This window comes from Hyla sarda, chromosome 10 (genome assembly GCF_029499605.1).
Source record: "Hyla sarda isolate aHylSar1 chromosome 10, aHylSar1.hap1, whole genome shotgun sequence".
Classification (NCBI taxonomy): Eukaryota; Metazoa; Chordata; class Amphibia; order Anura; family Hylidae; genus Hyla; species Hyla sarda.
In genome coordinates this window covers 133,832,584-133,858,556 of record NC_079198.1, presented here as the reverse complement: position 1 = coordinate 133,858,556, position 25,973 = coordinate 133,832,584, and the positions used below count along the sequence as shown (strand labels likewise).

Here is a 25,973-nt window from a genome sequence, read left to right as displayed (position 1 = left end):
CTCATGACAACACTTCCTGTCCTTTGCCTTGTATGAGGACCATACATGGATGATGAAGTGAATGCACTGAGGATACCAGCACCATGAAATATTCATATTTTATCAATAACTCAACTTACTCAGGTTACAGATGAGCCCAGCCCACCCCGGAGCGCACACGCAGCCATCCTCCTCTACAGTACAGGTGGCGCCATTCTGGCAGTCGTCACAGGTTAGCGTACAGTCCGGGCCAAATGAACCATCAAAACACACTGTAAGCGCCAAAGAAAACAAAAAAACATCATATAGCAAGACAACCAGATGGCATAGAGCAGAATATTTCAGGTAACTGACCATAAACTCCTAGACTGACAGCAGACATTGCATTTTTATTTTATTGTAATTTTTTTTCATGTTTATCCCTGTAAAAATAAATGTAGAAATATTTCATGTGCTGACACCTAGAGGCTAAAATAAGAAAAACAAACAAACAAAACAAAAACACACAACAAAGCATCTCACTTTACAGCCTACAGCAAAACTGAATTTTCATTTTTGGGAAGAAGAATGACAGGTCTTTTGTACTGTCATATAAAGAAGAGCATAGACAGCAGACACAGCATAAGAGTGCAAAGCTATCATGTTATTATTATTATTATTATTATTATTATTATTATTGGTATCAATCATAATATATATATATATATATATATATATATATTTATTACAAATAGAATATGGGATATATATATATATATATATATATATATATATATATATATATATATATAATATATATATATACACAGTCACGGCCGTAAATGTTGGCCCCCCCTGAAATTTTTCTAGAAAAATAAGTATTCCTCACAGGAAAGGATTGCAGTAACACAGGTTTTGCTATACACATGTTTATTGCCTTTGTGTGTATTGGAACTAAACCAAAAAAGGGAGGAAAAAAAGCAAATTGGACATAATGTCACCAAACTCTAAACATGGTCTGGACAAAATTATTGTCACCTTACAAAATTGTGGATAAATAAGATTGTTTCAAGCATGTGATGCTTCTTTACTCTCACCTGGGGCAAGTAACAGGTGTGGGCAATATAAAAAAATCACACCTGAAAGCAGATAAAAAGGAGAGAAGTTCACTTAGTCTTTGCACTGTGTGTCTGTGTGTGCCACACTAAGCATGGACAACAGAAAGAGGAGACGAGAACTGTCTGAGGACTTGAGAACCAAAATTGTGGAAAAATATCAACAATCTCAAGGTTACAAGTCCATCTCCAGAGATCTAGATTTGCCTTTGTCCACAGTGCGCAACATTATCAAGAAGTTTGCAACCCATGGCACTGTAGCTAATCTCCCTGGGCGTGGACGGAAGAGAAAAATTGATGAAAAGTGTCAATCAACGCAGGATAGTCCGGATGGTGGATAAGCAGCCCCAAACAAGTTCCAAAGATATTCAAGCTGTCCTGCAGGCTCAGGGAGCATCAGTGTCAGCATGAACTATCCGTCAACATTTAAATGAAAGGAAATGCTATGACAGGTGACCCAGGAGGACACCACTATGGAGGAGACCCAGGAGGACCCCACTATGGAGGAGACCCAGGAGGACCCCACTATGGAGGAGACCCAGGAGGACCCCACTATGGAGGAGACCCAGGAGGACCCAACTATGGAGGAGACCCAGGAGGACCCCACTATGGAGGAGACCCAGGAGGACCCCACTATGGAGGAGACCCAGGAGGACCCCCACTATGGAGGAGACCCAGGAGGACCCCACTATGGAGGAGACCCAGGAGGACCCCACTACGAAGGAGACCCAGGAGGACCGCACTATGGAGGAGACCCAGGAGGACCCCACTGCTGACACAGAGACATAAAAAAGCAAGACTACATTTTACCAAAATGAACTTGAGTAAAATCCTTCAGGGAAAACGTCTTGTGGACAGATGAGACCAAGATAGATCTTTTTGGTAAAGCGCATCATTCTACTGTTTACCGAAAACGAGGCCTACAAAGAAAAGAACACAGAACCTACAGTGACATATGGTGGAGGTCAGTGATGTTTTGGGGTTGTTTTGCTGCCTCTGGCACTGGGGGCCTTGAATGTGTACAAGACATCATGAAATCTGAGAATTACCAATGGATTTTGGGTCGCACTGTACAGCCCAGTGTGAGAAAGCTGGGTTTGTATCCGAGATCTTGGGTCTTCCAGCAGGACAATGACCCCAAACATACGTGAAAAAGCCCCAGAAATGGATGACAACAAAGCGCTGGAGAGTTCAGAAGTGACAGCAATGAGTCCAGATCTAAATCCCATTGATCACCTGTGGAGAGATCTTATAATTACTGTTGGGAAAAGGTGCCGTCCAATAAGAAACCTGGAGCAGTTTATAAAGGAAGAGTGGCCCAACATTCCGGCTGAGAGGTGTAAGGAGCTTATTGATGGTTATAGGAAGACACTGACTTCACTTATTTTTTCCAAAGGGTGTGCAACCAAATGTTAAGTTAATGGTGCCAATAATTTTGTCCAGCCCATTTTTGGAGTTTGGTGACATTTAGTTCCAATTTGCTTTTTTTCCTCCCTTTTTTGGTTTAGTTCCAATACACACAAAGGGAATAAACATGTGTTACTGCAATCTTCTTCTGTGAGAAATACTTCATTTTCTAGAAAAATTTCAGGGGTGCCAACATTTACGGCCATGACTGTATATAGAAACCAAATCAAGGTGCAGCATTCCATCTGAATGGGATTTATTTTTTCATGTAAACATTACAACGTTTCAGCTCCTCCTGGAGCCATTTTCAAGCATATATATATTGAATAACTATCTCTCTCTCTCTCTCTCTCTCTCTCTCTCTCTCTCTCTCTCTGTTTTATTTATTTAATATATATCATTAACAATTATAATATAATAATAAAAATATATCATATTATGATATAATAATAATAATAAAAAAAAAAATAATAATAATAATACTAAATGATAATGTGACCAATATATATTTTGTATATATATATATATATATATATATATATATATATATATATATATATATTAATTTTTTTTTTTTATTATAATTTTTTTTGTTAACCTAAAATTAATGAATATATATGTTTACAAGGTACCTAGAGCAGTGTTTCCCGAACCAAGGTACCTCCAGCTGTTGCAAAACTACAACTCCCAGCATTCCGTTGGCTGTCCGGGCATGCTGGGAGTTGTAGTTTTGAAACAGCTGGAGGCACGCTGGTTGGGAAACATTGGAATAGAGGCAGTAAAGATGTCAGACCAATGGGTAACGTAGACTGTTAATCATTTACCGGCATGCTGGAAGTTGTAGTTTTGCAACATCTGGAGGCCCCCTTAGTGAGTAACACTGATCTAGAGACATGTCAACAGTTGTGATCGGTCGGGGTCTGAGTGTTCAGACCAAGACCAAACACTAGAACGAGTGAGGAGAGAAGCGCACTCCCTGTTCTCTGTGCCGATGAACAGTTTGTCTCAGTCACCGACATAGAGCCACACAATAGCGCACTTAGCGCGCTCTTCTCCCGGCTCCTTCTAGCGATCGGTCAGGGTCTGAACACTCAGACCCAGACCAAGGTCAAATGTTTTGTTTTTTTAAAGAGACATAGCCCAATTAAACTCTTTTTACGCTCCCATTTTGCCGTATAGCCGACCCCCCCACATGTTTACAGGATATAGAGAATATGCCGTTTGCTGTATTATGAGAACCATATGTACTAACAGGTCATGTGCAGAGGGTTATGTTACCATAATACCCCTATGAGACGGGACCCCCTGGTAAAGCTGACTAGGGTTAATTCCAGTAATAACCAGTAAGTGGATATGCCTTCACGGGTCATTTCATGAAGCGGGGGGGGGGGGGGGGGGGGGGGGGCGGGGGGGGGGTTATTAGTGTAAATACTGATGGATGTACTGTATATAGCAATGACATTGTGTTATGCCTGGTTACCGAATGACTCAGACAGCGTGTGTTCTCCTCGTAATTCCGCTTCTTCATCTTCGTCGTAATCGTCGTCAAATATCTGGGAGAATTCGTCCCGCAGTAACGTCACCTGTGGAAGGGTTTGTTCAGCTGGGAGCTGCCTGGGATCGTATTCCCGGATGCCTGGGGATAAGAAGAAGAAAAAGTCCATTCAGAAGACTGACAAGAAGTAATAGTGAGATGGAGGAGAGAAAAACTGCAGGGTCAGACTACACAGGGTTAAGTTTGTAGTATGTTACCATGGAGACACATACGTCCATACATTAAAGCTATTTGATTGGAAATAGCCCTTAAAGAGTACCTTTCGTGATCTTGTTAAATCTTATAATCCTCCCAGGTCACTGCCCCAATCACAATAACCCCCCCCCCTGCCTTTATTTTTATTATTTTTTAGTTTTCTACCTTGATATTGCTCTGTATTTTCTGCTCAGTCTCAGTCAGATTCACAGACTGGGAAGGGGGCGTTCCCCAGCAGGCGTGACATCATCTGAAGCCATACAGGAAAGAACTTCTTCCCTCACTCTGCTACACACAGCCCAGAGCAGTTCAGTGTGAGATGAGCTATGATTGGCTAAGGCTGCACACACCCCCTTCAGCATTCCAGACTGAATTTCCTGATTTTGGACTTCTGCCAGGCCAGCAGGAGTCCAAAGTCTGTGCAAGAGATGGGGGGGAAATGTAGTCTGGACAAGTAGGGAGTTTTTTAAACACAAATAAACTTTAGTTTTTTTTAAACAAAGTAAATTAGAAAGATTTTTTTATTTACCACTAGTGCCCATTTAAAGGAGGTTGTCCAAAGATTGGAATTTCTCACCTATCCTCAGGACCGGAAATGAGTATGTGATCAGTACTGCCGCACCCCCCCCCCCCCCACCAATCACGAGAACAAGGGTCTCTTAGGGGTCTCTTAGGGCCCATTCCAATGTGGAATTTCTGAGCTTAGAAATTGCACACTGCATAATTTCAGCAGTAGATTATTTTGGCCATGGAAATCTGGGATTCCGGGCTCCGCCGAAAGAATAACTATGTTCATTTTTTCCCTGGGAACTCTGCGTTGGACTCTGCGTCAATGGGGAGGGCGCATGTCTGCGCGGGTCATGGCGTGGATTTCTTTTTGGCTCAGCTGCTACAAAATCTCCACCCGGAGATATTCTGTAGCGTAAATGGGCTTCTATCCTCCAAGGAGAACGGAGGGGCCCTTGTCCTACATGCTCAGCCTTGGGACCTCATGATCGATAGTGGTTTCCAGACCTCATTAATCAGGTTGGTGTCACCTATCCTATGCATTGCTGGTAACTTCCAGTCCTGGGATGACGCCTTTCAGATAAGGAATGTCTAAGCAATAGTGTAATTATAATAGTTACGGTCCCCGGTGGGTGTTTATTACCGGCGCAGCCTTTCCCATCGGCGATCAGTCTGTATCCAGGATTGCAGCCACACTGGAAGGATCCGGGGAGGTTTTCGCACACTTGGTGGCATCCTCCATTGTTGGACAGACATTCATTCACATCTATAGGAAGAATAAGTGATGCATGCCTAAAAGTGGCCATTTTTGGGGCAACCCCCACACACACATACACATTATTAATGGTGAAAATGCCCCAGTATTTAGTGCCTCTAGTCCAAGGCTCCCCAACGATAATATACCGAAATATAACATATTATGATATAATAATAATAATAATAATAATAATAAATTAAGATGTGACTAATATATAAAATAATATCTAAAATAAATAAATAAAAAATAGTAAATAATATATATATATATATATATATATATATATATATATCTACACAAGGTACCTAGAGCAGTGTTTCCCAAGCCAGTGTGCCTAAAGCTGTTGCAAAACTACAACTCTCAGCATGCCCAGACAGCCAAAGACTGTCCGGGCATGCGGGGAGTTGTAGTTTTGAAACAGCTGGAGGCACCCTGGTTGGGAAACATTTGACTAGAGGCAGTAAAGATGTCAGACCAATGGGTAATGCAGACTGTTAACAATTTACCGTCACATCCACAGCCGTCAACGTTGAGGCGGTATCCGGGGTAACAGGCGCATTCGTAGCCCCCCACGTAATTGGAGCACTCTTGCTGACAGCAGGACGCGCCATTGGTGCACTCGTCGGCATCTGTATGGATAGATCACAGGGTGGGTGATAACTGCGGAGCATTTTGGAATGTGATGAATTCCACCATTTACATACAAACATATGTGTTAGGCTGGGTTCACACCACGTTTTTCAAATACGGTTACTGTATGAGGTTTTCCGCTAAAAAACGTATGGCAAAAACCGTATACAACCGTATACAACCGTATGACTCCAAATTAAAACGTATACGGTTTTTCCTTGTACGGTTCTATCCGTTTGCATCAGTTTTTGCCAACGGTTTTGCTATTTTGTTTGTTGGAATTAGTTTTACAGCAATTTAATAAAGTTACTATTGTTCTATTGAAATTCCAATCTGCGCATGTGTCAACTCCAAAAACGGATTAGAAAAACCGTGTGCAACCGTATTCTGAAATTCTGTGTACGGTTCTCATAGACAACAATGTTAAAAGAACCGCATACGGTTCGCATACGGTTTTCTAACCGGAGGCAAAAACGTGGTCGACAGTGTTTTTGCCTACGGTTGAAAAATCGGCAAAACCGTATCCGAGGCAAAACGGATGCAACCGTACACAACATTGGGAATACGGTTTACAATGCATTCTCTATGCATACGGTTTTGGATACGGTCGTATATGTTTTTTTGCGGAAAACCGTATACGGTTACCGTATTTGAAAAACGTGGTGTGAACCCAGCCTTACAGGGACAAGCAGATTCTCTTGTAGCATTTGTCAGGAGTTTAGGTCTGTAGTCACACTGCAGTATTATGGCCGACAAAATGCACATTACAGACCAATTGCTGCCCAGTGAGAATGGCCTGTTGGGACCAGCACTTGGTGACATGAGCAGCACCGGCTACTGGACCACATAGTGCCCACTTAATACAACTGCCACATAGTGCCCAGATAATACAACTTCCCCATGGTGCCCAGATAATACAACTGCCACATAGTGCCCAGATAATACAACCACCACATAATGCCCAGGTAATACAACTGCCCCATGGTGCCCAGATAATACATATGCCACATAGTACCCAGATAATACAAACGCTGCATAGTACCCAGATAATACAACTGCCCCATGGTGCCCAGATAATACATCTGCCACATAGTGCCCAGGTAATACAAACGCTGCATAGTACCCAGATAATACAACCACCACATAATGCCCAGATAATACATCCGCTAAATAGTGCCCAGATAATACAGCCGCCACATAGCACCCAGATAATACAACCACCACATAGCGCCCAAGTAATACAACCGCCAAATAGTGTCCAGATAATACAGCCACCACATAGCACCCAGATAATACAGCCGCAAAATTGTACTCAGATAATACAACCATCACATAGTGCCCAGAAAATACAACCGCCCCACAGTGTCCAGATAATAAAACCACCAAATAGTGCTCAGATAATACAACCACCACATAGTTCAAAGATAATACAGCCGCCAAATAGTGCCCAAATAATACAGATGCCAAATAGTGCCCACATAATACAGCTGCCACATAGTGCCAAGATAATACAACCTCCACATAGTTTAAGATAATACAACGCCACATATTTCCCAGATGATACAATGCCACATAGTGCCCACATAATACAACCACCACATAGTGCCCAGGCAATACAACCACCAAATAGTGTCCAGATAATACAACTGCCACCTAGTGCCTAGATAATACAAGCACCACAGTGCCCAGGTAATACAACCGTCACATAGTGCAAAATAATATAACGCCACATAGTGCCCAGATAAAACAAGGACCACATAGTGCCCAGATAACACAACCGCCAAATAGTGCCCAGATAAAACAACCGCCAAATAGTGCTCAGATAATACAACTGCCAAATAGTGCCCAGATAACACAACCGCCAAATAGTGCCCAGATAAAACAACCACCAAATAGTGCCCAGATACTACAACTGCCATATAGTGCAACGTAATATAACCACCACATAGTCCCCAGATAATAAAACCACCGCAGAGTTCCCAGATAATACATTTTGATTGTATCAAACACTTTCTTTTTGTTTGTTTATCTTTCCACTGTTGTTGCGCGTGCGGTCTTTTTGTGCCAAATTCATAAAAATCTGCAAGCTTCCTTACACACTTTCCTCCAAAAACAATTTCCCCTTTACCGTTTGGGTTGAGTGTGTATAACCGTGCCTGGTCGGAGGTGATGTACACATACACATTGTTTTGTGCAGTTTAAAAAAAAAATTTAAAAAAAATTGCGTGAATTAGGAATGGCTCCAAAACTAACGCCAATAACAAACCACGCCCCCTAGAGGCTAACAATCTGCACTATGGTGAACTGGGGAATAAAAAACGTAAAAATCTGCTTGCCAAAACATCTAATAAATTCCGTGCCTGCCTGATACATCTCCCCCTTAGGCTATGTTCGCATGGCACATTCCGTCCGCGCCAAGTAAGAATAGAAAGTTGCAGAATTTAGTATAAAATGCAGAACATCCCCCTTTTTATGAGCAGGGGAAGGGGGAGGGGGCGCGAAATCATCTCATCTCTACAGCTGCGGGGGCTTGTTGTTCCCCGCAGTAGAGTTGCAGACGCTGGTGACCTCCCGTTGGACGATCTTGGTTAAACAATTTAATTTAGCTGGTGGCGATATCTGTATCTGTCCGGCTCGTGCGTGACCGGAGTGCGAAGCGGCAGCAGGCGCCGGATACTGGATATATAGCAAAATATAAAAAATTAAAAAAAAACGGAAGCAGCTGTGGACTATCAACCCGAGGATAAATAGTCCGTACGCCGCACCAGCACCTGTGCTACCCTTGCGGCTCCGCATCACCGGGCGGATGTGTAATTGGCGTGATTCATCGTAGATCGGTGATTACCAACCTGTGTTTCTCTCCAGCTGTTGCAAACTACAACCCCCAGCATGCCCGGACAGCCGAAGGCTGTCCGGGCATGCTGGGAGTTGTAGTTTTGCAACAGCTGGAGGAATCCTAGTTGGAAAACACTGGTTAAAGCAAAATGTTTTTTAAAGCGACAGGTATATGTTAATCCTGTGAAAACATTACCAAATTAGATAAGGATCTACCCTAGACCACCAGGGACGTCCAACTTAACACCTTCAATATGACTCTAAATAATGTAAATAACTCAATATCTAACCTAGACCACGAGGGACGTCCACCTTAACACCTTCAAAACAACCCTAAATAATATAAGTAACTAATTATTTACCCTAGACCACCAGGGACATCCAACTTAACACCTTCAATACGACCCTAAATAATTTAAGTAACTCAATATTTAACCTAGACCACCAGGAATGTCAACCTTAAAGGGGTATTCCAGGAAAAAACTTTTTTATATATATCAACTGGCTCCAGAAAGTTAAACAGATTTGTAAATTACTTCTATTAAAAAATCTTAATCCTTTCAGTACCTATGAGCTTCTGAAGTTAAGGTTGTTCTTTTCTGTCTAAGTAATCTCTGATGACACGTGTCTCGGGAACCGCCCAGTTTAGAAGCAAATTCCCATAGCAAACCTCTTCTAAACTGGGTGGTTCCCGAGACACGTGTCATCAGAGAGCACTTAGACAGAAAAGAACAACATACACTTCAGAAGCTCATAAGTACTGAAAGGATTACAATTTTTTAATAGAAGTAATTTACAAATCTGTTTAACTTTCTGGAGCCAGTTTATATATAATAAAAAGTTTTTTTTCCTGGATAACGCCTTTAACACCTTCAAAACAACTCTAAATAATTTAAGTAGCTAATTATTTACCCTAGACCACCAGGGACATCCAATTTAACACCTTCAATATGACCCTAAATAATGAACTCAATATCTACTCTAGGCCACCAGGAATGTCCAGCATAACACCTTCAAAACAACCCTAAATAATATAAGTAACTAATTATTTACCCTAGACCACCAGGGACATCCAAGTTAACAGATTCAATAGGACCCTAAATAATGTAAGTAACTCAATATTTAACCTAAACCACCAGGGACATCCACCTTAACACCTTCAAAACAACCCTAAATAATATAAGTAACTAATTTTTTACCCTAGACCACCAGGGACATCCAAGTTAACAGATTCAATAGGACCCTAAATAATGTAAGTAACTCAATATCTAACCTAGACCACCAGGAATGTCCACCTTAACACCTTCAAAACAACCTTAAATAATATAAGTACGTTTTTATCTACTCTAGACCACTTTTAATTACCCTAGAACACCCGGGTCGTCCAAATTAACACCTTCAAAATGACCCTAAATCATGTATGCTGGGGGTTGTAGTTTGCAACAGCTGGAGAGAAACAGTTCACACTACGCAATTTCCACTGCGGATCCAGGGAGAAAAGCTCGGAAGTCAATGGGACTTTGGATTTCCAACGCTTATTTCCGCAGTTAAATTCCGTGCAAAATATGCACCAACTCTACGCAATTTCAAACGGCACAAATTCGGGGTCTGATTTTGGAAATGTGTGTGTGGGTGGTGGTGGTGGTCGTGGTGAGAGGGGGTATTTTCTTCTTACCTACACACGTCTTCCCGTCAGAGCCCAGATCCAACCCCTGCGGACAGGCGCACATGGGGACCGCGCTGCCGTGACGACATTCGTGGGAGCAGCCGCCATTGTTGATCTCGCAAGTGTTGATGATTTCCATTTCTATCCCTAGAAGGAGAAGTAAAAAAGATATTTCATGTAAAAATAGCAGAAGTGGAAACACCCATCTTCCAGGGGGGTCTGATGGTCCGTCTGTCCACTCAAAGTCCCCATCATTGGGGATCTGTGTTTAAGAGCTAGGGATGTACCAATTCTGGTATTGGTGTCGATTCTGGACATATTGTACATGTATTGCACAAGTACTCATACAAATGTCCCCGATACCTGGCTTTTACCCAAGGGGGGTTCCCTACCTATTTTCTGGGGGCTTCTACCTAATAGGAGGGATTACCTACCTACCTGGGACTTCTAAATAAGTGCCGGATTCCCTACGTACTGGGGGTTTCTACCTAATAGGGGGGTTCTCTACCTACTGGGGGTTTCTACCTAATAGGGGGGATTCCCTGCCTGTCTACTGGGGCTTCTACCTAATAGGGGGATTCTCAGTTTATTTTCTGGGGCTTCTACCTAACAGGAGGGATTATCTACCTACCAGGGGCTTCTAAATAGAAGGAAGATTCCTTACTTATTGGGGACTTCTACCTAATAGAGGAGATTCCCTGCCTACCTATTTGGTTCATATCCTAATATTGAGTGTCAGTGAGGGCCTCATGCTCAACTTTTGCCTAAGGCTCACAAAGTCTAGAAGGGCCTGTGCTGTCACAGAATCAGTCTTAAACAAATGGTCCCTATCTAGAGCTGTAATATCGACGCTAAAAGGGGACGAAGTGCGATCAGATAATGGAGGAGGCCGCCGCACCGTCACTAACTACCTAGATGTTGCCGCCACTGTTGAATGTCAATATAGAATGTGTCTAAGGGGATAAACACCTGGGATCTGAGTTATCTCCAATCCCTGCCTGCAACATATGGGAAGGAGTATCATGATAGGATCGGGGAGGCCGCTACACGCCATTCCTAACTACCGAGATTCTGCAGCCACTATTTACTGTTACTATAAAACACATCTAGGGGGATGAATGGCCGGGATCTGAGTTCTCTCCAATCCCGACCACTGCCTGTGCCAGCTGTAACAACCACAAGCATTTTTTGGGCTCAGCAAACCTTTCTAGCATTTGGACGCACAAGTAAGTCAATCGGGAAAGAGTCTATCAGTAGAGTTCCACTTTAAATCTATAAATATACTTCTGAAAGTGAAGCTGAAATCCAACCAAAAGATTCTGTAATTGTGTTTTTCTGGCAATGAGGGACACCAAATATATCACAGCCAGAGTAGCAGATTTTGTGCAGATGTTCGGAACGTCCCCCGTCCCCCCATGGAACACTTACTGTAGCACTGTTTCCCATCAGCTCCTAATTCATATCCAGGGCTGCAACCGCAGTGGAAGGAACCTCGAGTGTTGAGACAGCTGTGTGCACACATGGCCAGGCCGCTCACGCATTCATTTATGTCTGAGGAGAAGCCGGGATATCGGGGAAGATTATTAGACGTTAAAACCAGAGGCTGAAGATCAGGGAACGTTCTGCCAAGATGAACCTGATACATTGTATCCACATTATCAAAGGGGTATTTCGGCTTTATACATCTTATCCCCTATCCAAAGGATAAGGGATAAGATGTATGATCGCGGGGGTTCCGTCCCTGGGGATCCTTGCTATTTCGGTGCAGCCCCCGACATTCTGCTGCCTCCGAGATGTGGACGTGAAGTCGCTCCCACGCCCCTAGTGAGGTCACGCCCCCTCCATTCATGTCTATGGGAGGGGGCGTGACGGCCATCACGCCCCCTCCCATAGACATGAATGGAGGGGTGTGGAGTGACGCAGGGGTCAAGTCCTGCAGGAACACGTTGGAACTGAGTTCCTGAACTTTTTTCACAGCAGGAACACTGTTCCCATTAGAAGAAGCCCTGCAGGACCTTCCCTTGGGTGGAAATCATGGGTGAGTTCCCTCCCTTTTTTTTTATAGGACTTGACCCCTGGCATGACGTCACTAGGGGGCGTGGCCATGACATCACGTCCCCGTCTCGGAGGCAGTTCTTGGCACAGAATGCTGGGAGATCGTGGGGGTCCGCAGTGGCTGGACCCCTGCGATCATACATCTTATCCCCTATCCTTTGGATAAAGCCGGAATACCCCTTTAATACCCGGTTACACTCCTATGTAAGGGACAATATAGCTTGGCACCCAATACTGAGGGTCTCATGACCTTTGTGATTGTGTGGGGAAAGGACCAATGGGTCGTGGAAAGGGCATGGGTAACAGTCCATAGACCCTGGTGGAGAAACCCTGAGCCATGATGTGGGGCCCAGGAGTAGCAGACAGAGCTGCTTTCTTTCCAAATGAGCGCCACTCTTGCCCTCAGGTTGTTTGTGGTATTACAGCTTAGTCCTATTGAAGTGAATGTAGCCAAGTTGTAATACCACACACAACCCGAGGACAAGTGTGGTTCATTATTTGGAGGAAAGCAGCACTGGACTAAATTAACTCGGCCTGATCCATGTTGTCCAGTGGGTAGTGTACAAGTGATAAAATGTGCCTCTTTAGCTATGTTCACATCTGCTCCATATTTCAGTTTTTTTTGTTTTTTTTTTATGTTCCATGCCGGACATTATCAGCACCCAATGGACCTCATTTACTGAAAGTCCGTTTTTGGCAGGAAGTTTTAGGATTTTCCCAGAAAACTGCTTATATTAAAACTACTACTACTATTAGAAATACTAAAACTACTTATAATAAAACTACTACAAAAAAAATACTACAGCTATTCATAATACAACTACTACAACTATTAGAAATTCTACAACTACTTATAATAAAACTACTACAACTATTAGAAATACTACAACTACTTATAATAAAACTACTACAACTATTAGAAATACTACAATTACTTATAATAAAACTACAACTAATAACAGCAATACAACTACTTATAATTTCACCACCACTACTACTAGAAAAACTACAACTATTTATAATATTACTACCACTACTACCAGAAAATACTAAAGCTACTTCTATAACTACTACTACTGGCAACACTACAATTACTTATAATAAAACTACTATTGATATAAATACTACAACTACGTATAATAATACTACTACTACTACTAGAAAAACTACAACTATTTATAATAAAACTACTACTACTATTAAAAAATACTACAACTACTTATAATATAACTACTATTAGAAATACTACAACTACTTATAATAAAACTACTACAACTACTTATAATACAACTACTACAACTATTAGAAATACTACAACTACTTATAATAAAACTACTACAACTATTAGAAATACTACAACTACTTATAATAAAACTACTACAACTATTAGAAATACTACAACTACTTATAATAAAACTACTATAACTATTAGAAATACTACAACTACTTATAATATAACTACTACAACTATTAGAAATACTACAACTACTTATAATAAAACTACTACAACTACTTATAATAAAACTACTACAACTACTTAAAATAAAACTACTATTGATATAAATACTACAACTACGTATAATAAAACTACTACTACTACTAGAAATACTACAACTATTCATAATACAACTACTACAACTATTAGAAATACTACAATTACTTATAATATAACTACTACAACTATTAGAAATACTACAACTACTTATAATATAACTACTACAACTACTTATAATACAACTACTACAACTATTAGAAATACTACAACTACTTATAATAAAACGACTACAACTATTAGAAATACTACAACTACTTATAATAAAACTACTACAACTACTTATAATACAACTACTACAACTACTTATAATAAAACTACTACAACTATTAGGAATACTACAACTACTTATAATAAAACTACTACAACTACTTATAATAAAACTACTACAACTACTTATTATAAAACTACTACAACTAATAGAAATACTACAACTACTTATAATAAAACTACAACTAATAACAGCAATACAACTACTTATAATTTCACCACCACTACTACTAGAAAAACTACAACTATTTATAATTTTACTACCACTACTACCAGAAAATACTAAAGCTACTTCTATAACTACTACTACTACTGGCAACACTACAATTACTTAAAACAAAACTACTATTGATATAAATACTACAACTACGTATAATAATACTACTACTAGTAGAAATACTACAGCTACGGTGGTCCCTCAAGTTACAATATTAATTGGTTCCAGGACGACCATTGTATGTTGAAACAATTGTAAAAGTATGTTAAGCCCATAACTCTATGGAAACCTGGTAATTGGTTCTGAAGCCACCAAAATGTCATCCAAAAATAGGAAAAAGTGAAGATTAAAGAAAAATAAGTAGATAACTAATATAGATAAAGCAAATCCTTCCATATAAAAGTAATAAAGATCTGCTGGGAGCTGTAATCACTGTCTATGTAGAGGACCGGAGCTTCTTCAGGGTCCTGTACAGTACACAATGAGGGAGATTTATCAAGACCTGTGCAGAGAAAAGTTGACCAGTTGCCCATAGCAACTAACCAGATCGCTTCTTTCATTTTTAAAAAGGCCTCTGAAAAATGAAAGAACCAATCTGATTGGTTGCTATGGGAAACTGGGCAACTTTTCCTCTGGACAGGTTTTGATAAATCTCCCGCAATGTCCTAAAAAAGTAACATGGAGCCGCCCTCACCTGGTTTCCAAAGGAGCAGGTAACCCTGGTACAGGTAAAGAGTACAGAACATGTAATACCTCCCTGTACTGGAGGGGGCGCTACCAGACAAAAATTCAGTGCATACGCTTCAGTAATATGGGGTTCTACCAGTGAATGCCCATTCTGATTGGTCGGTTCTTCCAGCCATTGACATTTTTCACAGATCTGGACTGTCTGTACTTTGTATATTGAGTTTGGTTTCAAGTTACAATGGTCCAGAAGAGACCAGAAAAGACCATTGTATGTTGAGGCCATTGTAAGTTGAGGGATCACTGTATGTATAATAAAACTACTACTACAACCAGAAATACTACAACTACGTATAATAAAAATACTACTGCTAAAAATACTACAACTACTTATAATAATAACTACTACTAAAAATACTACAACTACTTATAATAAAACTACTACTAAAAATACTACAACTACTTATAATAAAAATACTGCAACTACTTATAATACAACTACTACAACGATTAGAAATACTACAACTACGTATAATAAAACTACTACAACTACTTATAATACAACTACTACAACTAGAAATACTACAACTACGTATAATAAAAATACTACTACTAAAAATACTACAACTACTTATAATAAAAATACTACTACTAAAAATACTACAACTACGTATAAAAAAACTACTACTAAAATACTACAACTACGTATAATAAAACTACTATGAAAAATACTACAACTACGTATAATAAATCTACTACTAAAAATACTACAGCTACTTATGATAAAACTACTACTAAAAATACTACAGCTACTTATGATAAAACTACTACTACTAATAGGAGCAACACTACAACCACTTATAATAGAACTACTACTAATTTGAACTTCACGTCCGGAATTGGGACGTCAATTTCTAACCGTCCGTTGAACAGGAGCCAAAATATTCTCCGCAACGAATCTGCAACTAAAATCAACAAATTTCCGTGCAAATTTCCGGGGTGCACCCATAACGTTCAGGCTTTGAAGCGGCCGATGCATTTCATTGACACTTATGCTTACTCGCCTCTCTAGGGCAGTGTTTCCGAACCAGTGTGCCTCCAGCTGCTGCAAAACTACAACTCCCAGCATGCCCGGACAGCCGTTGGCTGTCCGGGCACGCTGGGAGTTGTAGTTTTGCCGTACCAGATGTTTATGTTGATTCAGCGTCATTCGGCGTACCGCACCTTCGCACGTCTTCCCATCAGCCGCCAGCCTGTACCCGGGATGGCACGAGCATTTGGCGCGTCCTCCATCGTTGGCGCACTGGTGCATGCAGCCTCCGTTCCTGGTCGCACACGGGTTACTCACTGTGGAAACACATTGAAGCCATTAAAGAGGAATTTTTCCACATATTTTTCTACTACCGAATACTGAGCCTGCGGAGGAAGAGGGGGGGGGGGGGGGGGGGAGGGGTACGACGGCGACAAATGTTTAGAGTAATTAGAAGTAACAGCAGATAAGGAGGGAAACATGCTACTAATAAAGAAAGGAAACATGAAGAATGACCCAGCTCCCACAGGACAACAAATGATGCATAAACAGAAGTGATCATAAACTAAAGACCCAGACCGCCATGCTGAACTGAGGCCATCCAGTTCTTCCTGGTTCATTACTGCTTAGAATGACTTAAAGGGTCACTCCGGAGGAAGCAAAATGTTTTTAACTAGTGCCAGAAAGTTAAACAGATTTGTAAATTACTTCTATTTAAAAATCTTAATCCTTCCAGTACTTATCAGCTGCTGTATGTTCCAGAGGAAGTTGAGTGGTTCTTTCCAGTCTGTCCACAGTGCTCTCTGCTGCCGCCTCTGTCCGTGTCAGGAACTGTCCAGAGCAGGAGAGGTTTGCTATGGGGATTTTTTCCTGCTCTGGACAGTTCCTGACACGGACAGAGGTGGCAGCAGAGAGCACTGTGGTCAGAGTGGGAAGAACTATACAATTTCCTGTGGAGCATACAGCTGCTGATAAGTACTGGAAGGGTTAAAAATTTTAAATAGAAGTAATTTACAAATCTGTACAACTTTCTGCCACCAGTTGATTTGAAAACCCTTCTTTTTCCCTAAGGAGAACCCCTTCCAGTACTTATAAGCTGCTGTATGGTCAAGAGGAAGTTGTGTAGTTCTTTCCAGTCTGACTAATGTGCTCTCTGCCGACACCTCTGCCCATGTCAGGAACTATCCAGAGCAATATTAAAGGGGTACTCCCGTGGAAAACTTTTTTTTTTTTAAAATCAACTGGTGCCAGAAAGTTAAACAGATTTGTAAATGACTTCTATTAAAAAATCTTAATACTTCCAGTACTTATTAGCTGCTAAATACTACAGAGGAAATTCTTTTTTTGGGATTTCTCTGATTGCATAACCACAATGCTCTCTGCTGACCTCTGCTGTCCATTTTAGGAACTGTCCAGAGCAGCATATGTTTGCTATGGGGATTTTCTCCTGCTCTGGACAGTTCCAAAAATGGACAGCAGAGGTCAGCAGAGAGCACTGTGGTCGTGACAGAAGAGAAATCCAAAAAGAAAAGCATTTCTTCTTTAGTATATAGCCCATAAAAAGTACTGGAAGTATTAAGATTTTTTAATAGAAGTAATTTACAAATCTGTTTAACTTTCTGGCACCAGTTGATTACAAAAAAAAAAAGTTTTCCACAGGAGTACCCCTTTAAATCCCCACAGCAAACCTATCCTACTTTGGACAGTTCCTGACATGGACAGAGGTGTCAGCAGAGAGCACTGTGGTCAGACTTTAAAGAACTACACAACTTTCTGTGGCACATACAGCAGCTGATAAGTACTGGAAGGGTTAAGATTTGTATATAGGACCAATTTACACATCTAGTTAACTTTCTGGCTCCAGTAGATTTGAAAAAATGTTTCTCGACATTTTTTTGCGAAAAACAGCATCACTCCTGTCAACAGGCCAAATGTAGTACTGCAGCCTAGTCCCATTTACTTTAATGTAACTGAGCTGCAATACCAGTCATAACCTGTAGAAAGGAGTGGTGCTGATTTTGTAAAAAAATAATAATTCCCACTAAATTGTGGTGTTTTTCCTCCTGATAGATGTATGTTGGCGTTTTTTTTTCTGGAGTTCTTTTTTAAGTAACTTGTTCAAGAGAAATGGTTAAGTCACATGATGCCAGGGTGTTGTTAATAACAATACGGTACGGGGGCGTTTTATAGTAAGATTCTCATTGTTGCCCATAGCAACCGATCTCAGCTTAGCTTTCATGTCTCATATTGCACTGGTAAAATAAAAGTTGCCCGGTTGCTATGGGCAACAAAGAGAAAATGACCATAAGAGAATGCGATAAATCTCGTCACTGTTGCTTACGTTCGCAGCGTTTGCCGTCGTCCTTCAGCAGGTAGTTGTGTCGGCAGCGACATTGAAAATGAGCCACGGAGATCTGGACGCAGTCGTGCTCGCAGCCGCCATTTCCCAGAGAGCAGGAGTACAGCGCTAAAAAGAGAAGAAAACATAAATAAGCTAACAAAGCATTAAAGGTGCAGGGACCTAGGGCCCTGTTCATCCTGATCTTTCTGGTTCATGAATAGAAAGCAAGAGCTGCTGGAGGAGAAAGAACGCTATAGGCAGTGGTCTTCATACTGTGGACCTTCAGCTGTTACAAAACTATAACAGCCTTTATTTAGGAGTCTGAATTTTTTCAGGGGTCTGGGGTCTGAATGTATTCAAGGGTCAGGGGTCTGAATTTATTCAGGCGTCTGGGGTCTGAATTTATTCAAGGGTAAGGGGGCCTGAATTTATTTAGGGGTCTAAATTTATTTAAGAGTCAGAATTTATTCAGGGGTCGGGGTCTGAATTTATTTAGGGGTCTGAATTTGTTCTGGGGTCTGAATTTATTCAGTAGTCTGGGGTCTGAATTTATTCAGTGGTCTGGGGTCTCAATGTATTCAGAGGTCGGGGTATAAATTTATTTAGGGGTCTGAATTTATTCTAGGTTCTGGTGTCTGAATTTATTCAGGGGTCGGGGTCTGAATTTATTTAGGGGTCTGAATTTATTTAAGAGTCTGAATTTATTCAGGGGTCTGGGGTCATATTTATTCAGGGGTCTGGGGTCTGAATTTATTTAGGGGGTCTAAATTTATTTAAGAGTCTGAATTTATTCAGGGGTCTGGGGTGTGAATTTATTCATGGGTCGGAGTCTGAATTTATTTAGGGGTCTAAATTTATTTAAGAGTCTGAATTTATTCAGGGGTCAGGGTCTAAATTTATCTAGTGGTCTAAATTTATTTAAGGGTCTGAATTTATTCTGGGGTCTGAATTTATTCACTGGTCTGGGGTCTGAATTTATTCAGGGGTCTGAATTTATTTAGGGGTCTGATGCCTAAATTTATTGGCATTGCTATAGAGTTTAGGTGTCCAAATTGTGTACCTCCAGCTGCTGCAAAACTACAACTCCCAGCATGCCCGGACATGCAACAGCTGGAGGTCCACAGTTTGAAGGCCACTGCTTTAGATGGTGTTCTGCCAGTCTCTACTACAACAGTAGCTTTCATCCAAAAAATATCCAATGCATATGGACCCTAGGGGGGCCGAGTTACAGATTGCACTGGGGCCCAGGAGCATTATGTTACACCTCTGTTACCAAACAATAAATCATTTGCCTCCCACGCGTTTTGGGTCCCTTTTGGCCATTGGCGAGGATTAGAACACAAAGGGCTCGGCGATGAGTGATCCGTATATTTATCACACACCCAGTGCCAACTCCAGCCGAGGCAGAACGTGGCACAATGCAGGCACTTAAGACCCGATGAATAGATCCCAGTGTTTTTATCCTATTCCATATTCCATGTGTACACACTAAGCTGTTGTGGTTCCCGCAGAGCGTTGCTCCGGCGCGGCTGATAATATTTGTTGGAGCGATTAGGAATATAAATGTTAGTTTTGCCGATTACAACAAATCCATAACATGTCTGGGAGCAGAAGTCTGCGCCGCGATAAAACCGGCGGGAGTACAAATTCTCAAAGATGTCTTGTTATTTCAAGGATGTGCCTATTAAAGCTGAAAATGCCCCAGGGGCCAATGGTGAGGTCACTGTGTACATACATTACATTACTTATCCTGTACTGATCCTGAGTTATATCCTGTATTATACTCCAGAGCTGTACTCACTATTCTGCTGGTGAGGTCACTGTGTACATACATTACATTACTTATCCTGTACTGATCCTGAGTTATATCCTGTATTATACTCCAGAGCTGTACTCACTATTCTGCTGGTGAGGTCACTGTGTACATACATTACATTACTTATCCTGTACTGATCCTGAGTTATATCCTGTATTATACTCCAGAGCTGTACTCACTATTCTGCTGGTGAGGTCACTGTGTACATACATTACATTACTTATCCTGTACTGATCCTGAGTTATATCCTGTATTATACTCCAGAGCTGTACTCACTATTCTGCTGGTGAGGTCACTGTGTACATACATTACATTACTTATCCTGTACTGATCCTGAGTTATATCCTGTATTATACTCCAGAGCTGTACTCACTATTCTGCTGGTGAGGTCACTGTGTACATACATTACATTACTTATCCTGTACTGATCCTGAGTTATATCCTGTATTATACTCAAGAGCTGTACTCACTATTCTGCTGGTGAGGTCACTGTGTACAAACATTACATTACTTATCCTGTACTGATCCTGAGTTATATATCAGACAGGAGGCTCCTATCTTATGCATTAATCTTTCTTTATTAATGCCCATAGCAGAACCTTTATAACTTCTTTTAATAAAGTTCAAACAAAAAATTTCAATCATAAAACTACAACTCCCAGCAGTCCTAGTAATCCTGTAAGCCACACCTAGGCTGGTGGCCCCTATATAATGGACTGCCCCAGGATGATCCTCCTCTTTCTTTCTGCTCATGGCAGCATACATACAGATAAGTCTCATATAGTTTACTGTGTAAAGGTATATACTTGATATTTTGTGCAGATTCTCTAAGGTATCTTCTGTCCTATACATATATACATATATATATATATATATATATATATATATATATATATATATATATATATGGTTCACTTTCCCCATTATTTCTTACTCTATTAGTTTTCTTCCCCCCTTCCTGTGTTGGGGTTATATAGGCGCTGGAGCCGACCCTCCGGCTCAGATACCGCCGAATACTCTCTCTTTTCCCCCTTTCGTTCCCCCCCCCCCTCCTTCTTCCCCTCGGCGCCATTTTACCTCTGCGCCTTTTCTTCCTTCCTCCTATCTTCTTCCCGCGCTCTCTTCGCGCGGGCAAGGGGGGGGGGCGGGTCCTCCTTCTTTCTTCGCACGTCCTTCGCTCCTGCTGGCATATTCAGCGGGCGTTCCTGCAACGTCCTATCAGCTCCAGGGAAGTAGTCTCGCGAGACTTCATCCCTGGGAACTGGAGCTTATCGGCTTCTCCTCACGCCGCAGCGCCAGTTACAGCGCGGACGGCGTAGAGGAAGGAGCCTGTAAGCAGTGGAGAGAGGGAATTTATTCCACTCTCCTACTTAGTGTTGGCCTTGTAGTTATATATAGTTATATTTATACCTACTATCCTTTAGTGGTCCTGTAAGAGTCTATCAACTACTCCTTCTCTTACCTTCATGGCTGAGGAACCTACAGATGCCCCCCTCAGAGGGGAGGTATTCTCTACAGACTCAGCACAGTTTATGAGTGCAAGCCAGATTCAGGACCTCATTAATCAGTCGGTCCAGGCAGCTTTGGCCTCAGTCACTGTGACCACTAAAGCCCAACAACCAGTGACTTTTCTACCGCTACCTTCACAGGGTGATGAACCGCCAATTAAGAAAGGGAAAGCGTCCCATAAACGCAAGCATTCCCTGACGGCACATGACTCCCCGGCAGGGGAAGACAACAATATGCTCCAGGCAGCTCCAACCACGAGCTACCAACCCCAGCATCCCTCAGACACCACTCGACCCCTGGGCCCCAGGGAGATACATGTGAAGGGGCATAGATCCGCTAGACGGGCTAAACCCGACTCATTTGTCGATACCTCAGATGAGGACTCGTCGGATAATTCCAACGAGTCGGATCACTCCGAGTCTGAATCTTTTCATGATGATGCTGGGGACACGGCGATCGACACAGACGCCAACCCTGCAACGCAGGGCGAGGTCCTCCTAGATGCTCTAGGCGAGCCATTTTTCCACCCAGACGGCATCTCACACCCCCGTTCTGGTGAATGGACCCCCTTGCCTCACGTATCTAAATACGTAGAAATACGTGGGCACGTAAGTCCCTGGATAGGACTAGCCGAAACAAACTGAGAGCAGAGTGCCCTAGGCCCTTCATTCCTAGAAAGGCAGTAGCTACCCCAGAGGTAGACACAATTCTAACTAAATACTTGTTAAAATCTGGAAAATTCCCTAAGAAAGGGATTGAGAGGTCATTTAAGTCAATACAGGACCGCATTCTGGACCTAATGGGTCCCCTCACGAAGATTTTAAATCTATCAGAGCAAGCAGCTGCAACTGATCAGCCTGTGGATCTCCAACAACTGCGAGGGTGGGCACAGAGAGCGGTCTGCCTAGCTGGCAGTGCTAATACTACTTGCTCCATAGAGAGGCGCCGATCAATATTGATGCGCCTGGATCCTCAATTGTCCCACCTGGCAGAATCTGAGCCTGGCCCCTCAGCAGACGGAATGCTGTTTGGGGACTCCTTAATAAAGGACATTAACAAATTTGTAGGGCTTTTTACAAGCTTAGACAAAGCCCAGACGTCATTGAAGAAATCGGGGACCAATAAGGTTTTCCCTAAGGCCGGCAGAGGTAGAGGCCGATCTGCCGGCCGCACCCCACCCTATAGGCCACAGGGCAGAGCCCCTTCGCAGTTCCAATACTCTCAGGCTCCATCCTACCCCATGCCAGTGGCGCAACAAGCGCCCTTCTTTCCACCCCGGGGAAGACCCTGGCGCGGCCGCGGCGGACGTGGTTACCCTCGATCCAGACCTCCTACCGGTGAGTACACCTTTCACTCCTCTTGCTCATATTCCTGTGGGGGGGCGCCTGAGGTATTTTATCCACACTTGGTCTGCGATTATGGCAGACGCATGGATTCTACAGACAGTAGCGGGATTTCTCATAGACCTCCAGTCACTACCGGTTCTAAATGTTATCCCCCCCCCCCCCCCTATCCGATTTGCAAACCAAAACGTTACCCTCATAGACAAGGAGTTACAAGACCTCCTAGCCAAGCAGGCGGTCATGGAGGTGGAACCCTCCTCTCCGGGCTTCGTAAGCAATCTCTTTTTAGTAAAGAAGAAAGGGGGTGGTTATCGTCCCGTGATCAACCTCCGGGACTTGAACCAACATGTCAAGTATCGACATTTCAAAATGGAGGGCATTCACTCCCTTCGGGACCTTCTTCAGCCGGGGGACTGGCTTGTGAAAATGAACTTGAAGGACGCCTACCTCACCGTCCCGATCCACAGGGAATCACAACACCTACTTCGATTCCTCTGGAGGGACCGAATGTGGCAGTTTACTTGCCTTCCATTCGGACTATCCTCCGCCCCGTGGTGTTTCACCAAACTCATGAAACCCGTGGTGGCGTCTTTAAGGAGCCGAGGTGTTCGTCTGATCATTTATCTAGACGATCTCCTCATCATGGCTTATTCCAAACCTCAAGCATATCTCCACATGACATGGACGATGTCATTGTTACAAGGGCTGGGATTCATAATCAACCTAGAGAAATCTATTCTACTCCCAGCCCAAGAGATGGAGTTCTTGGGATTTCTGGTGGACACCAATCAGGCAGTCCTCCGTCTTCCCAAGTCAAAACTTACCCTGATCCGCAAAGAGATCAGGGCGGTCCTACGAAAGGGTCGTTTATCCTTGCGTGCGCTAGCGCGTCTGGTGGGTCTCCTAGCGGCCTCTATCCAGGCTATCTTCCCGGCCCCGCTTCACTACAGGGCCCTACAGAGGCTCAAGATCATGCATCTGAGGCAGGGCCTCAGATATGCAGACGAGGTACCCCTCTGCCCGGAGACCACCGAGGAATTACGATGGTGGCTTCGTCATGCCGTAGAGTGGAACGGCAAGACCATTTTCAATTCCAGTCCGGACGTTATCATAGAGTCGGACGCGAGTCGACGGGGTTGGGGTGCCCGATGGGGAAGCTCCTCCACAGGAGGGACATGGTCTGCATCCGAAGCTACTCTTCACATCAATGCATTGGAATTCTTAGCGGCGTTCTTCGCCGTCAGGAGTCTCATACCACACGCGTCCAATTGCTGTGTATTACTGCGCATGGACAATGTGGCAGCGGTGCAATACGTCAACCGCTTAGGGGGCACCAAATCCAGAGTCCTGGCGAACGTCGCGAAGGACTTCTGGCACTTCTGCCTAGCCCGCGAAAAAATCCCGATCGCGGAGTATATCCCAGGGGTCTCCAATATAGTTGCCGACTGGAATTCCCGCTATCTGCTCGATTCCAGCGATTAGCGGCTGCATCGTTCCATTTTTCTTCAGCTGAGGCAACTCTGGGGTCCGTTCCACTTGGATCTATTCGCCTCACGCCTCAATCACCAGCTACCCCACTTTTTCAGCTGGAGGCCGGACCCGGAGGCGTACGCGGTGGACGCTTTCTGCCAAATCTGGTCGAAGGGCACGCATTATGCGTTTCCCTCCTTCCGGTTGATTCCCAGGGTCCTCTTACAGATAGCGAACTCGAATACGACGGTGGTGCTGATCACCCCCTGGTGGCCGACACAACCGTGGTTTCCCCTCCTTCTGGGGATGTTGGTGGATTATCCCAGATTGATTCCCCACTTTCCACAGCTGCTCACCAATCCGACCAAGGGTCTTCACCCCCTAGTTCTGGAGGGCAACTTGCCTCTCCTGGCGTGGTTGGTTTCGGGATCCCAGATGCAGATAGCGACCTTTCAAAGTCAGCTAGGGATCTCCTCGCCTTGGCCTGGGCCCCCGGGACTAGATCGGCATATCGATCAGCCTGGAGACTCTGGGTGCGTTGGTGTGATCAACGACAGGTTGATCCCATACAGGCACCTGTATCAGTTGTGGTAAATTACTTGGCTAATTCGTTTGAATCCGGCAAGTCCTATAGCTCCATTAACGTCTATCGGTCGGCTATCTCAGCCTATCACTGCCCGGTGGATTCCTTGCCGTTTGGTAAACACCCGTTGGTGTGTAGACTTTTGAGAGGCGTGAAGTTTCAAAGACCTCCGCGGCCCAGGTACCAAACCACCTGGGATGTTTTCAGGGTGCTTGACATGTTTTCCACCTGGGAAGACAACATCGATCTTTCCCTGAAATTGTTGTCCTTTAAACTCACGGTGCTCTTGTGTTTGGTGTCCGTCAAAAGGGTGTCGGATGTAAGGGCCCTGGACATTTCTAGGCGACAATTTTTGCCTCAGGGAGTTAGTTTTTCGATGGTCCATAGGACCAAGACCGGTATTCACTCGGTCTTCTACCCTTTTTTCCGGATCATCCGCGGCTTTGTGTTGTCCGTTGCCTACAGGCCTACGAATCGC

The 25,973-nt window shown here is 43.0% G+C and overlaps 1 protein-coding gene across 2 annotated transcripts in view; it reads right to left on the bottom strand.

The window, feature by feature from the left end:
- Positions 1–25,973, bottom strand: part of MEGF6 (multiple EGF like domains 6) — a 447,412-nt gene that overhangs the window by 85,947 nt on the left and 335,492 nt on the right. Inside the window, exons 7-14 of one of the 2 annotated variants that reach the window (XM_056544570.1) lie at positions 18,775–18,900; positions 16,628–16,750; positions 12,054–12,176; positions 10,635–10,772; positions 6,001–6,123; positions 5,381–5,503; positions 3,961–4,116; positions 120–251 (exon numbers count right to left, since the gene is read on the bottom strand). In XM_056544570.1, coding sequence (XP_056400545.1) covers positions 120–251; positions 3,961–4,116; positions 5,381–5,503; positions 6,001–6,123; positions 10,635–10,772; positions 12,054–12,176; positions 16,628–16,750; positions 18,775–18,900 — 1,044 coding nt within the window. The remainder of the gene's footprint in view (positions 1–119; positions 252–3,960; positions 4,117–5,380; positions 5,504–6,000; positions 6,124–10,634; positions 10,773–12,053; positions 12,177–16,627; positions 16,751–18,774; positions 18,901–25,973) is intronic. The other variant, XM_056544571.1, reaches the window with a different exon arrangement.